At 38.7% G+C, this 14,432-nt stretch overlaps 1 protein-coding gene across 3 annotated transcripts in view; it reads right to left on the bottom strand.

Moving 5' to 3' along the window:
- The window catches only part of tars1 (threonyl-tRNA synthetase 1), a 42,415-nt gene that overhangs the window by 5,134 nt on the left and 22,849 nt on the right, over window positions 1-14,432 (bottom strand). For all 3 annotated transcript variants that reach the window (XM_069924307.1, XM_069924308.1, XM_069924309.1), the window contains 8 exons: window positions 14,204-14,370; window positions 11,777-11,939; window positions 10,981-11,118; window positions 10,809-10,886; window positions 10,625-10,725; window positions 9,687-9,791; window positions 7,400-7,472; window positions 5,405-5,519 (listed from right to left, as the gene is read on the bottom strand). In XM_069924307.1, the coding sequence (XP_069780408.1) occupies window positions 5,405-5,519; window positions 7,400-7,472; window positions 9,687-9,791; window positions 10,625-10,725; window positions 10,809-10,886; window positions 10,981-11,118; window positions 11,777-11,939; window positions 14,204-14,370 (940 nt within the window). The remainder of the gene's footprint in view (window positions 1-5,404; window positions 5,520-7,399; window positions 7,473-9,686; window positions 9,792-10,624; window positions 10,726-10,808; window positions 10,887-10,980; window positions 11,119-11,776; window positions 11,940-14,203; window positions 14,371-14,432) is intronic.

The following is a 14,432-nucleotide window of genomic DNA, read 5'->3' as shown; positions in this document are numbered from 1 at the left end:
CCACCATTCAATACGATCATGGCTGATCTAATTTATGACCTAACTCCACCTACCTGCCTTCTCCCCATATCCCCTAATTCCTCTATCATGTAAAAATTTATCTAACCGAATTTTAAATATGTTTAATGAAGCAGCCTCAACCACATCCCTGGATACAGAATTCCAAACATTCACTACTCTCTGGGAAAAACTATTTTTCCTCATCTCTGTCCTAAATCTACTCCCCCGAATCTTGAGACTGTGTCCTCTCGTTTTAGTTTCCCCGGCCAGCTCAAAAAACCTTCCTACATCTATCCTATCCATACCCTTCATAATCCTATATGTTTCTATAAGATCTCCTCTCATTCTTCTGAACTTGAGCGAATACAATCCTAGATGATTTAATCTTTCATCATAATTCAACCCCTTCATCCCAGGGATCAACCTAGTAAACCTCCTCTGGACCGTCTCCAAAGCCAGTATATCCTTCCTCAAATATGGAGACCAGAACTGGACACAGTACTCCAGGTGCGGTCTCACCAGTACCTTATACAGTTGCAACATTACCTCCCTACTCCTGAATTCAATTCCTCTAGCGATGAAGGCCAACATTCCATTTGCCTTCTTAATAACCTGCTGCACCTGCAACCTAACTTTTTGCGATTCATGCACAAGCACTCCCAAGTCCCTCTGCACAACAGCATGCTGTAGTTTTTCACCCTTTAAATAATATTCAGCTCTTTTATTTTTCTTGCCAAACCTCACACTTACTAACATTGTACTCCATCTGCCAGACCTTTGCCCACTCATCCAGCTTAACTATATCCCTCTGCAGACTCTCCACATCCTCATTACAATTTGCTCTTCCACTCAATTTGGTGTCATCCGCAAACTTGGCTCCACCACATTTTGTCCCCTCCTCCAAGTTGTGGGCCTAACATTGACCACTGCGGCACCCCATTTACCACTCTCTGCCAACCTGAAAAACTCTCATTTATCCCGACTCTCTGCCTCCTGTCAGACAACCAATTTTCAATCCAGGCCAATAGACTTCCCCGGACTCCACTTTCCTGTAATTCTTGTGCGGCACCTTATCAAACCCTTTCTGGAAATCCAAATATACAACATCAACCTGTTCCCCTCTATCCACTGCACCCATTATATCCTCAAAGAATCCTAACAAGTTTGTCAAACTAGATCTTCCCTTTCTAAAACCATGCTGCGTCTGCCTGATTGAACCCTTACATTCCAAAAGTTTCACTATTTCATCTTTAATGATGGCTTCCAGCATTTTTCCAACTACAGATGTCAAGCTAATTGGCCGATAATTTCTAGTCTTCTGCCTACATTCCTTCCAGTCTGCCAGGACCTGCCCAAAATCCAAGGACCACCAATGCATCAACTATAACTTCTGCTATTTCCTTCAGAAACTTTGGAATCATATCATCAGGACCAAGTGATTTGTCTGGCTTTAGTCCCATTAGTTTCTCCATCACTACTTCCTTTGCAACAAATATTTTATCAAGGCCTTCCCCAACATTCGCATCCTTATCTCCGCACTTGGGCATGCTGGACGCATCTTCCACCATGAAGACTGACACAAAATATTTTTTCAATGCCTCTTACCCTTTAATAAAATCTGGAATGTGCACTTTAATCACATGCAAATTAATTTAAAACTGTGGAGCACAGAAGCAAATAAAGGAAATGTCTTTGTCCCAAACATTATGGAGGACACTACATGAATATGATAGGTCAAAAAACCTTAACAATGTGGGTGTAACTGAAGCATTAATTTAAATTCTCCAAAATATTGGTGCAGGCATCCAAACTTTGGATCTGTCAAAGGAACATAGAACAGAATAACACAGGAACAGGCTTTGTTCCACAATATCACACTAAACAAATTCTATCTGCCCACACATGGTCTAAATATAGTACTTCCATTCAATTTATTATACCTGTCTTTGTGCATCCGATGTGGCTATCACATCTACTTCCATCATCTCTCTTGGCAGCTTGTTCTACACACCTACAGCTCAGTTTTTTTTTTAAAACTTGCTTTACAGAATTTTAACAATTTTCCGTCTCTAAAACCAATTTCTCTCGTACTGATATTTCTATATTGGGGAAAAAGACAAATCACCTATCCTATCCTTCAATTTTATATACCATATATTTCAGCGTACAAGTCATGAAACCCCAAAAAAATCTCTCAAAAAAAATGGACGTTGACTTATAGGCTAGATATACTTTTGAGACCTTAAATTCATCTCAAAATCCAATCCACGCTGATCTGGGGTACTAGTCAACCCTTGAAAAACCCAACTGCGACATTTTCATTGAGGTTTTTATTGAAAAAAAATTAGCACCCTTCAAAATTGCTATCATTGTCTGAAAACAACAACATTTAGAATCCTTCAAAAGCATTCTATCCACCTGAAGCAAAGATGGCAGCAAGCACATCCATACTCTCACTGCTTAAACAGTCATCATATGGGTCCTAGTCTGTATCTGATGAGGGAGTTTCAGCTTCATCATCAGTGTCCCACAATAAATCATCTTCCATGCTATCAATTGCACTAATTGCACTAGAGATACTGCACTTTTATTATTTTATTAGTCTCTAACTTTGTCCCATGCCTTGTGCACGAAGTTACCAGCATATCAAGTGATGCAGCACGCATTGCCCCACCTTTTGTAAATGACTTTTCTGCACTCGACATCCATTCCTCGCACATAGTCTTTAAATGGCTTGTTCATCAAGCAGACATCAAGAGGTTGCAACATAGATGTCAAACCACCCAGGATAACCACCATGTATTACGTAATGCTAATCTACTTTTAGTGTTCTCAGTTAAGTGGTTATAAAACATATCCCAGACCAGCAAACTCCGTTCTTTGTGTAAACAGCCTGGCCGTCTGTTCTACACTGTGTCTATCCATAGTTTTACACCATTTTCTCCCATACAACCCTTTTCATGAAAATGTACAAAAATATCTGCAGGGAATTTCATTTTCGCTTTAATTTTCCATGAATCTTAACTTTGTCCCGTCGGCCATGCATGATAACATCATGGTGAACCTGGCCCTTTCATGGCCGGTACAGTATTAACTTTTTCCATTTCACTGTTGAAATTTGTGGGGGGTTGGTCCACGTATCCAATATTTGCCAATGTAAACTGATGTTTCTGCCAGTTACGTATGAAAACTGGTGAAAACTTACAACTTCATGATCAAGATCTTTTGGTAGTTTCTGTGCAATTTTTGGGTTTTTTTTCCATAATACCAGATTTTTACTGTTCATTAAATGATTGCACCAGCCTACTGTGGCTTCAAAATCACCGAGGTCTGGGTGCGACTTGACCCACTGCAGTGCAAATGTTCTCATTTTATTTTGGGTGACTTTGTAGCAATCTTGCCTCTGTTACATGATTTTCCAACAATTGCCAATGAGTGATTCAGTTTCTCAAAGAACATTGCTTTTTTGGTATTTTTCTTAAAGTCTCTTCTTTTTTCCCTTTAATCTCTTACCAATTTCTCATCCACATCAAATTTTCTTGAAGCAGCAAGCAGCAGTTGTTGGTTTTCTTGGCCACTTCTATCACTTTCAACTTAAAGCTCGCTTCATATTTTCATCGCATGCCGAGTTATGTCAATGGATCCTCCATGATAACAATCACCTCAACCCCAATTCCAGCAGATCAATCCACATGATGTATTTTGGGGGGGGGGGGGGGGGGGTCAACGTATAGGTTGCTCAATGGCCCATCTCAGGCATCACGAGCATTTGTTGGGTAGCGGTGGGAGGGGGGGTAAAGGAGGCAGTCTTTTACGCCAGTCAACAGGGCACCTCCGACAGCCAGAAAATGGGGGGTGAGGGTGGGTTTCCACTTGTATGCCAGATATAACATAAAACCATTAAAATTAGGTTATGGGGCGAGGGGGGGGGGGGGTCGACTTGTATGCCGAAACATACAAACTTTCATCCGTTAACTCCTCAGCCTCCAATATTAAAAAAAACAATCCAAGTTCATGCATTCTCTCTTCATGGTCATACTCTCAAATCCTAGTGAATCTTTATGTTCCTTCTCCAAACTTCAACATTCTTCCTGTAATGCAGCACCAGAACCGCTCACAATATTCTTAAAGTGGGCTAACCAGTAATACATTTTACCGAATTTTATACTCAATGTCCTTGCTGATTTATGCCAAAATGCCATACAGTACCTTTACCAACCCATCTACTTGTCTTGCTACTTTCAGGGAGCTGTGGATTTGCCCTCCAAGATCTTGCTAATAGATTAATGTTCCAAAATGGTCCCTGCCATTTACTATGTACTTCCCTTGTGCATTCGATCTCCTAACATGCATCACCTCACATTTGTCTGGATTACATTCCTTGCCATTTTTCCACCCACATTTCCATTTGACAACCCTTCTCAATATTCACAATTTTTTGAGACCACCACATACTCACTAATGAACTTACATTTCTATCCAAATCATTTAATATACTGCAAACAGAGGTTCAAACACCAATTCCAATAGAAATGAACTAGTCACAAGCTTCCAGTCAGGGTAACATGCTTCCACTACTCTCCCATCTTCTATGGCCAACCCAATTTTGAATTCAATCAGCTAAATCATCTCAATCCCATGTGCCCTAATCTTCTGGCCCATCCTAGCATAAAGGAGCCTTGACAAATGCTTTAGAAAAATCCATGTAGAGGAATCCACTGCCCTACCAACCTTCATCACCTCTTCAAAAAAAAACACAATCAGTTTTGTAAGACAGAATCTTTCTGCCTGCACAAGGCCATGCTGAACTATCCCTAATGAATCTATGTTTTACCAAATGCAGGTCCATGTCTTCCCCAAGAATCTTCTCCAATAACGTTCATGGCACAGATGCAAGACTCAGCCTGTATTATCTCCATGACTCCTTAAACAAAGGAACAAATATTGGCTACTCTCCAGTTGCCTGGAATCTTGCTTGTGGCTGGAAAGTATTCAAAGTCAAGACCTCTGCAATTGCTCTCTTCTTGCTCTTAACCTGGGATAGATCCCTTCTGGCTCAGGGGACAATCTTCTTCAACAGAGAGAGCCTCCTTCATATTAACGCTGTAAATATAATTGTTTGCCTGATCTCTCTCTCCTCCATTCATGCAAATGCACAGATAATCCATACAATCTTGAGAGATTAACCTTTTGAAACAGCACTGTGTGATGTTCAGACTGAAATCAATCTAAGCAGTCCTCATATCTTTAGGTTTATGTAACACTGATCAGTCCAAACCACAGTTTAGACAGAATATTAAACTGCTTGAAGTCAATAAAAGTATTGTTTTCTTATCTCTCCTCCTGTCACCATCCCTCAGACCACCTCCACCCCCTCCCGACCATTCTTCTGTCCAAATCTTACCAAGAATGAAATTATATTGGGCGAGTTGTGCATTTCGGATCTTTTTGTTTAGCGTACACCCTTGGTCGAGATCAACATCACTCATTAACCCAGCATCATGAAACTGGCGCTGAACCTGGATATTTATAAGAGAATTATTAGGAGAAAATTACGAAGAGAACCAAAATTAGTTCAGAAATGCTTTGGTTGATATTTTGTGATCTTCAGCAAAATGATGTCACTTTAAAGAATTTATTTTATATATTTTACAGCAAAAATTTGGAAAATCTTTGGAATTATACAACTTGGATATTTAGAATACTTAGGTTATTCAGAATCAGAATTTAGTTTCATAAAGAAGTCACAAAATTTGTTGTTTTGCAGCAGTATCACAGTGCAAACATTTATATAAAAAACACTGTACAAAATTAAAAAGTGCATGAAAAGTCAAAGTGAGCTAATGTCTTTGATTCATTGATCATTCAGGAATCTGGTGGCAGCAGGGAAGAAGTTGTCCTTGTGCCACTGAGTGCTTGTCTTTAGACTTCTATCTTTTCCCTGATTGTAGCAGAGTGAAGAGGGTAGCAGGGGTCCTTGAGGATAGATGCTGCTTTCTTAAGACACCGCTATTTGTACATGTCCTTGATGGAGTAAAGTCTGATGCCTCTGATGTCGCAGACCAAGTTACCAACCCTCGAGTTTTTTCTTATCTTGAGCATTGGCACCTCCGTACCAGTGATGCAATCAGCCAAAATGCTCTCCATGGTGCATATGTAGAAGTTGGAGTCTTCAGTGACAGACTGAGTCTCCTCAAACACTACAAAATATAGCCACTGGCGAGCTTTCTTTGTGATTGCATCAACATGGAGGCTTCAGGACAGATGTTGACACCCAAAAATTTTAAGTTCTTAACCCTCTCCACAACGGAGTCCTTGATGAGGACTGCTTTGTGTTCTCCTGACTGCAATCATCTCCTTGGTTTTGCTAACATTGAGTGCAAGGTTGTGGTGTGCACCACTCAGTGAACTAACATCTCTCTCTCTCTCCTGCATGCTTCCTCATTGCCGTGTGATTCTGCCAACAATCATTGAGTTATCAACAAATTTGTAGATAGCATCAGAATTGTGCCTAGCCACAATGATATGGGTGTAGAGTGAGTAGAGCAAACTGGGGGTACATTGGTGTTGATCATCAGTGAGGACGAGACATTGTTTCCAATTTGTACTGTCTGTGGTCTTCCGATGAGCTAGTCAAGGATCCAGTTACAAAGGCCTAGGGTTTGGAGCAGGTTGACCAGCAATGAGTGAATAACGATGTTGGATATTTAAAGAGAAAGCAAAATTTTTGCAACATCAGGGAATTGAGGACTATGGGGACTGGCACACAGGTGGAGATAAAACTTCTGGGAGATCAACTGTCATCATATTAGATGGCAAGAAAGGCTTGATGAGCCAAATAGCTTTCTCCTATTTTCTCATCTACTTGGAAATAATTTCAACATGCGGGGTGATTTCAATTTTGTTTCAATTTCACAGTATAATCTTGGGAAATGCCAATGCAGTTTACTTTCATTACTACTGCATAATCTGGACTATCATTCCTTGTAATATATAGGAAATATTACTTATTTGTTCACATTACAATGCACATGGAGAAAGGTAATTTTATGCACCTTTTAATAATTGCTGATGGAAAATGTTATAAGAATCAGTGAAAGATTGAGCTTGCTCTACCATATTTAACTATAATGGATTTCTGTACAAAATGAATCATAGCAATTTTCATTTCAAAATGTAAAATCAAGCATTCTTGTTAGAAAATCATCAGGAGTTACAAACAAGAAATTATTCCAACAGTGTTCAGCATTATTGTTTCATTACTACAATGAATCTATTCTTACTGCAATGCTTTGCTTGAAAATTCAACTTCTTTTGCATTGTATTTACTCTTGAAAATTCTTAAGATTTTTCACACATCTATGAGAAAAATGAAAGATGGTAGTTTCCCTGAATTTACCTTTCGTGCATATTCCTCACATGCAGGTCCCACAGGTACAACCATAACTTGACGTGGAGATAACCAAAGAGGCCTGCAAAGTAAAAATTGCAGTACTTCATGTCATTACTTCTCTGGAAGCAAGTAACACAGAAAATAGTGCAATTTAACAAGCTTACTGCAATTAAAGTCTCTGAGGAATGAAACTGCATTCTCCTGAATTGTTCCATTCAATTCAAGTACTTCCTGCATTGTTTAATCCACAGAATAGGCCCCAGAGCATTGTAGAACAGAGAGACCCGAGAAATAGGCACATCAATCCCCAAAAATGGCAACACAGGTCAGATGGGTAGTGAGGAAGGAGTTTGGCACACTTCCCTTCATCGGTCTGCACATTTAGTGCAGCAGTTTTGGGACATCATGTTATAACTCAAGAGCACATTTGGAGAACTCGAAGTGGTTAGACAATTAGAGGACGGATGATATTAAGCTGAAAAGGGTGCAGAAAAGATGCATGAAAAATGTTGCTGGGACTGGAAGTCTTGATTTAAGGAGAGGTTGAATAGGCTTGGATTTTTCTCCCTGAAGTCTAGAGACAAAAGGGGAGACTTTATAGAGGATTATAAAGAAATGCAGCATAGATGAAGGTAAATAGTCAATCTTTTCCCCAGGATAGGAGAATCCAAAATGGTAGAGGGAAAAGGGGCACCCTCCACCCTCCCAACATAGGTGATAGGTATGTGGAACAAGCTACCAGAAGAAATGGTAGGGATGGGTATATTAGCATTTATTCAGAGGAATATTTAGTCAGATACATGGATAGGACATGTTCAGAGGGATATGGACCAGGTGCAGGCAAATGGGACTAGCTTAGGTAGTCAACTTGATCATAGACCAGTTGAGCTGAAGGGCCTGTTTCCATACTGTAAGATTGACTGTATTGCATCATTATTTCTAGGGAAATCCTGAAGCATGCAACAGCAAGTAAAATGCTTAAGCACAGTCACATTTGAAATGCAGCAGCCAATTTACAGATAACAAATTCCCACAATTAACAATGTGATAATGACAGGATCATAACCTTAGTGAAATATTAGACATGGATAAATATTGGCTAGGCTAACCGGAGCATCTTCTTTGCTTTTTCATGTCCCCCTTGAAGGAATGCACAGGGTTTCAGTGTAATGCATCACCATGAATATGCAAGCAATAAATAACACTTTCAATACTGCAATATCAATCTAGATTATTGTGCTCCACTCGACAGAATTGTGAGGCAAGTGCTGCTATTTGCAACGTTATTTCTGATATACCCATTATTAGGAACATGTAACTGAATATTAGAGTTTCTCATGTTAATATCAATAATTTTGCAACTCTATTTTCATATCTTACAAAACCCAGTAAGCTGAAATTACAGCTAACTTAATCTATTTTATGCTTTTTTTTGTTTAAAAAAAAGTAAATCAAGCCAATAGTATTAGATTGTTTCCACCACCATTCATAGTTCTTTTTAGAAAATGCAAAGTACTTTCTCCAAATTTTTTCATTGTAAAAGTACATTAAGGACAATAGCAGTGGGATTCAAGAAACAATTCTAACCAGATCCACTGGCGCTCTGGATATGGATCCTTAGAAATATTAATATATTTGGATGCAGCATTAATGCCTTTGACTGTTCTGACCTTTTGCAAGAGAGATAAACAAACCTAATCAACTTCTCCTGCTGTTCCCATCAGGAAATCAAAGCTGAGCAAGTTCTTACCTCAAATAGCTCAAGAACAAGTATACCTCAAAATGTTGCTATCATCCTCAATGACGGCATGGAAGACCCCACAGACACCCTTTCCTGCAGCACTGGCCTAATCTTCCAGTTAGGATCCACAGTTCTGAGGATCCTTAATTTAGGGCTCAACTGGAAATGATTGACAGTCTCCGTGAGTACATTGTTCCTCCAGCTGACTGCATACCAGCTGTGACACATTTGAATTTTTTTTAAATCCCAGTGGCCAGATCAATTTCCAACAACAGATGGTTCGTCTTAGGTTTAGACATTGGATTCAAACCTTTAATGAACTGATTCAAAACTGAAAAAAAAACAATTTTTTAAAAAATAAATTATATCAAACGGAGAGGAAGAAATAGGATGGTGTACAAATATATTGCATACACTAAGTACATGAATCATACTTCAAAATATTACAATAGAATTGACAGAATAAAACTACAGTTATGCAGCCATCGCTGCAGTAAGAAATATTGAATCTGCTTAAAATCTGAATATAATGAAAATGGAATGAATTATTACCATTTGCCACCATAGTTTTCAGTCAGAATTGCAATCATTCGTTCCACTGAACCCAGGATTGCGCGATGAACAATAACTGGCCTATTCTGCTCACTGCCATCATGGCTGTGAAGAGACACTGCGTCAGTACATTTTTTTCTTAATAAAGTGCTTTATAGACCATAAAGCAACACAAGCAATTAACGCACAAATGCACTCAAGACATTAACTTATTGTCGACCTAGCAATCTATTGGGAGATGTTTCAGGAGGTGTAATCCTTCCACTGTGCTGTGAGATGCACAATATATAGTGTTTAGTTAAAAGCAAACTGTAAAGCAATGAATATCCAAAATTACAGTACTACAGTTAGTTTATTTTGAGTTTAAGAATTTGACCTAGAGGTTGTAGGAGATGGGAGAATCTGAAAAGGACATTTCAAGTAACATTGAAAATCATGAGAAGTGCTGCAATGTTGAATGTACATTTATTAATTTGCATCACATAGAGTTGGTTAAAAGAGGAGTGGAACAATAGGAGCAATCAAAGGGATCGGATAATGTTTATTCCTTTTGTGAACACACTGTTGGTAAATATTTATAGCTAGAATATTTTTATCCTCCAAAAAATTAAAATCAAAGCCTCCTGCGATTTTTTTCCCCCAAATAGGAAATTTTAATTTATTTTGCAGTCACAAAATATCTGGAAAAAAAAAATCAGACACTTGTTTGTGCATTAGTTTGAGAAAAGTTTCCCAAGACTGAAATTACAGCACTAATATAAATCGACCCATTACACATGTTTTGGATCACTAAATTTAGCCTACCACATCACTATTTTATGCATCTGCGCAAGAAACATTAAGCCTTTATGGGGAGACAACAAACAATGTAACAATTTGTTTTTAAAGTGGACAGCTCAAACAAACAAGGCCATAATTCATAAGCATAGGTGTCTTACCTCACATAGGTCAAGTTAAATCTGATTGGCAATTGAAAATCCAATTGAATTGTAGCACATTGATGATATCGACCAATAGCATCTTTGATTTTTATGTCAATCTGCAAGAATTTGTTTTAAAAGTAGTTAGAAATCCTTTGATTGTCACGTTGAATATTTTTGATGGAATTCTATTTTAAATTACCTTCGGCCCATAGAAAGCACCATCACCAGGGTTCAAAGTCCATTTCTCACCAAACTCATTGAGGCTGTTTTCTAGTTGCTTTTGGAAAAAGGTCATACAATTATTTATCTGATTAAAAATGCACAAGGACACAGAGCATTCAGCACCACTGAATACAAGCACAATCACAGACCTTCTCAGCAGTATTCCACACTTCAATATCACCAAGAAATTTCTCTGGGCGAGTGGAAAGTTCAAGTTTGAAAGTAAATCCGAAAACATCATAGACAGCACGGAGAAAATCCAGACAACCTTTAATTTCTGACTCAATCTAACAAAAACAAGAAAAGTCAAGGATTACAGAGTATTATATTTGTTTAAAATAACACATCTGTAAAACTGTACAAATTCACTTTCACAGAAACAAACTTAATTACAAATTTTGAAAGCTAAAACAACTTCTGACATGCAGGGCTGTTACACCTCTACTGATGAACCAGCCCAGAGAACATTTTTGCTACAAACAGAACATTAAATCATATCCATATATGCACTTTGATGAAGTTTACTTCTTCAGCTTAGAGAGTTGACTCTTCAATTAAGTGAATTCCTAGTATTTTGTTTGGGATTAAAATGATAGAAATACTAGTTTCTCATTCAATAACTAAACTTGGGACACCTGTCAATAGTACTTTGCTCTCTAAGGTACTTAATATATTACAAATACTTGTTCTTCCTTGGTTTTCGCTATTGACCAAACATCCATAACACAACCTCGCCCTCAGACAACTTTGAACAATTAATTCTTCTTTAGTTCTAAGCAACTGGATCACCCATTTACTTCTCAGTCATTCTTTCCCATTTCCTACAATTTAATGGACCTTAAAAATCACAATTGGTTTCAACAAACCACTTATTTTTAGTTTACCTGATCTTGACCACCAATCTTGTGGTACCACTTTAGTCTTTGATTGTAAAGCTCCACCTACCTGTTCCATAGTGCAGAAAATGTGGGCATCGTCCTGCTGAAACCTGCGCACCCGAGTCAAGCCAGACAGTGCGCCCGACAGCTCATTACGATGAAGCACACCAAAGTCTGCATACCGCAATGGTAGCTCACGCCATGACCGTGGCCGATGATCAAACATGAGGCTGAAGATATAAGGAATCATTTAAAGGTCTTATTACTTTTAAAAAAAAACTGGTATGTTGAACATCAACCTGCCAAGGCACTAAATACAGCACATTTCCAAGCTGAAAAGGAATCCAAATTCAGTTCCGCCAGCAGATTGTTTTAAAATACTCACTCACTGATCATTCCCACTCACCTTGAAAATAAAATTCATTCCCACTATAGTTTTATGCCAAGTCTTCAATCCATAATTCTACATTAATCCAACAACATTCATTCTAATTATGCACAGCACAGTTAACGTAGTGGTCAGTGCAATGCTATTACAGCCCCAGCGATCAGGACCAGGGTTCAAATCCCATGCTGTCTGTAAGGAGTTTGTACATTCTCCCTGTGTTTGGATGGGTTTTACCTGGGGGCTCTAGTTTCCTCCCACTATTCAATTGGGTGTAATTGGACAGCACAGGCTCATGGGCAAAAAGGGCCCAGTACCGTGTTGTAAGTCCAAAATAAATTTAAATGCATAATAATCTGTGTAGCACCTTACCAAAGGCCTTCTGAAAATTCAAATACACCACATCTGTAGACTCTCCTTATGCATTCTGTTGTTACAATCTTAAAATACTTTTTTCCCCCAACCACTATTTTCCTTTTATAAACTCTTGTTTACACGTTCCTTTGTCATGGAACAAAACAAATATGGAAACAGCTTTGGCCCACTGACTCCTGGGCAGCTATTCCCATTCCTTTTAACTCTCCTCAGATTCTTCAACTCATTACACAATGGAAACAATATATAGTTTCCTATTAACCCCAACACCTTTACAATATGGGAGAAAACCAGACTACCCAGAGGAAAATTCATGGTCTTAGGAAGAATGTAAAACTTCACATGGATGGCACTGGAGGACAGGATTGAACCTGGGGGGTCACTGGAGGTGCAAGACACGAGTTATATACTGTAGGCTGCACCACTGAGCCACTTACTTCTTTAAATAATAGATTCCTGCAATTTCCCCATTACTGATATAAGACTAATCTGTCTACAACTCCCCTGCCGATTTTCTTTGATACCTTCAGTGATGATGGGCAAAATATTAATTTCTCTGAAAGTTCTTTATTGTTAAAATGTATCTCCCTGTCATCTGTTGGACACTTGCATTAACCTTTGTTAATCTTGCCTTTTTACAAATATGAAAAGCCTCTATGAGATCTCTTCTCATTCTCCTATACGCCAATGAATACAACCCAAGAGCTGCCAAAAGCTCCTTGTACGTTAGACTTTGCATTCCGGGAATCATCCTAATAAATCTTCTCTGCACCCTCTCCAACATCACATCCTTTCTAAGATAGGAGACTCAAAACTGACCACAATTCTCCAAATGAGGCCTCATCAGTGCCCCAGAGAGCCTCATCAACATCTCTTTACTCTTGTACACACACTATTCCTCTTGAAATGAATGGTAACATAGCATTCATTTTCTTCACTACCATTTTCACCTGGTCATTAACTTTTAGACTTCCTTGGACGAGGACACCCAGGTCCCTTTGCACATCCGAGGTCTGAATTTTCACCCCATCCAAATAGTATTCTGCCTGTTTGTTTCCACTACCAAAGTGTACAACTGTACATTTTCCTATGTTGAATCTCATCTGCCATAATTTTGCCCAGTCTCCTAATCTGTCTATATCCTCCAACTTTACAGTTTCTCCTACACTTCCTAATCCGCCACCTATCTTGGTATCATCTGCAAATTTGGCCACAAAACCATTTATACTACAATCAAAATCATTAATATAAATTATAAACAGCAGTGGCCCCAATACCGACCCCTGCGGTTACAGGCAGCCATCCAGAACAAGAACCCTTTGCTTGCTGCCTATCAGCCACTTTTCTATCCAGTTTAATAACTTCCCTGTAATTCCATGGGCCCTCATCTTATTTAGCAGTCTAATATGTGGCACCTTATTGAAAGCCTTTTGAAAATCTAAATAGCTAACATCCACAGCCTCTTTGTCTATCCTACTTGAGATTTCTTCAAAAAACTCTAATACGTTGGTCCCCACCCACCACATCCTTCTCTTACACATACCTTTTAATGGTGTTCAAAACCAATTTTGTCTCTCAAGATGGCATTTGATCAGTTTCTTTTCATTAACATAACCACAAAATTACCATACTCTATTGCTAACCTACTCACACCCCCTCAAATACCACGTTCAGAAAGGCATGTTAAAAATAAAGGAAATTACGATTTGACATTTAAGAAATTCACTCACATACCAATGACCCGGACAATTCATTGGCTTTAAGGCAAAGAGCTCCTTCTCCACTTCAAAGGAGAACATATTCTCACTGTAGTGCTGCCAATGTCCCGACGTTTGCCACAGCTTACTATTATAAATATTTGGAGTCACAACCTCAGTAAAGCCCCTTTTCTTGTATTCACTCTAAAAATAAGAGAAATTAAGGAAGAGACATTTAACCTGAAAATCCTCTTTAGTTTAAAATG

The sequence above is a fragment of the Narcine bancroftii genome, chromosome 3 (assembly GCF_036971445.1).
Source record: "Narcine bancroftii isolate sNarBan1 chromosome 3, sNarBan1.hap1, whole genome shotgun sequence".
Lineage (NCBI taxonomy): Eukaryota > Metazoa > Chordata > Chondrichthyes > Torpediniformes > Narcinidae > Narcine > Narcine bancroftii.
Note: the sequence above shows the minus strand (reverse complement) of the source record. Positions and strands in the feature narration are given on the sequence as shown.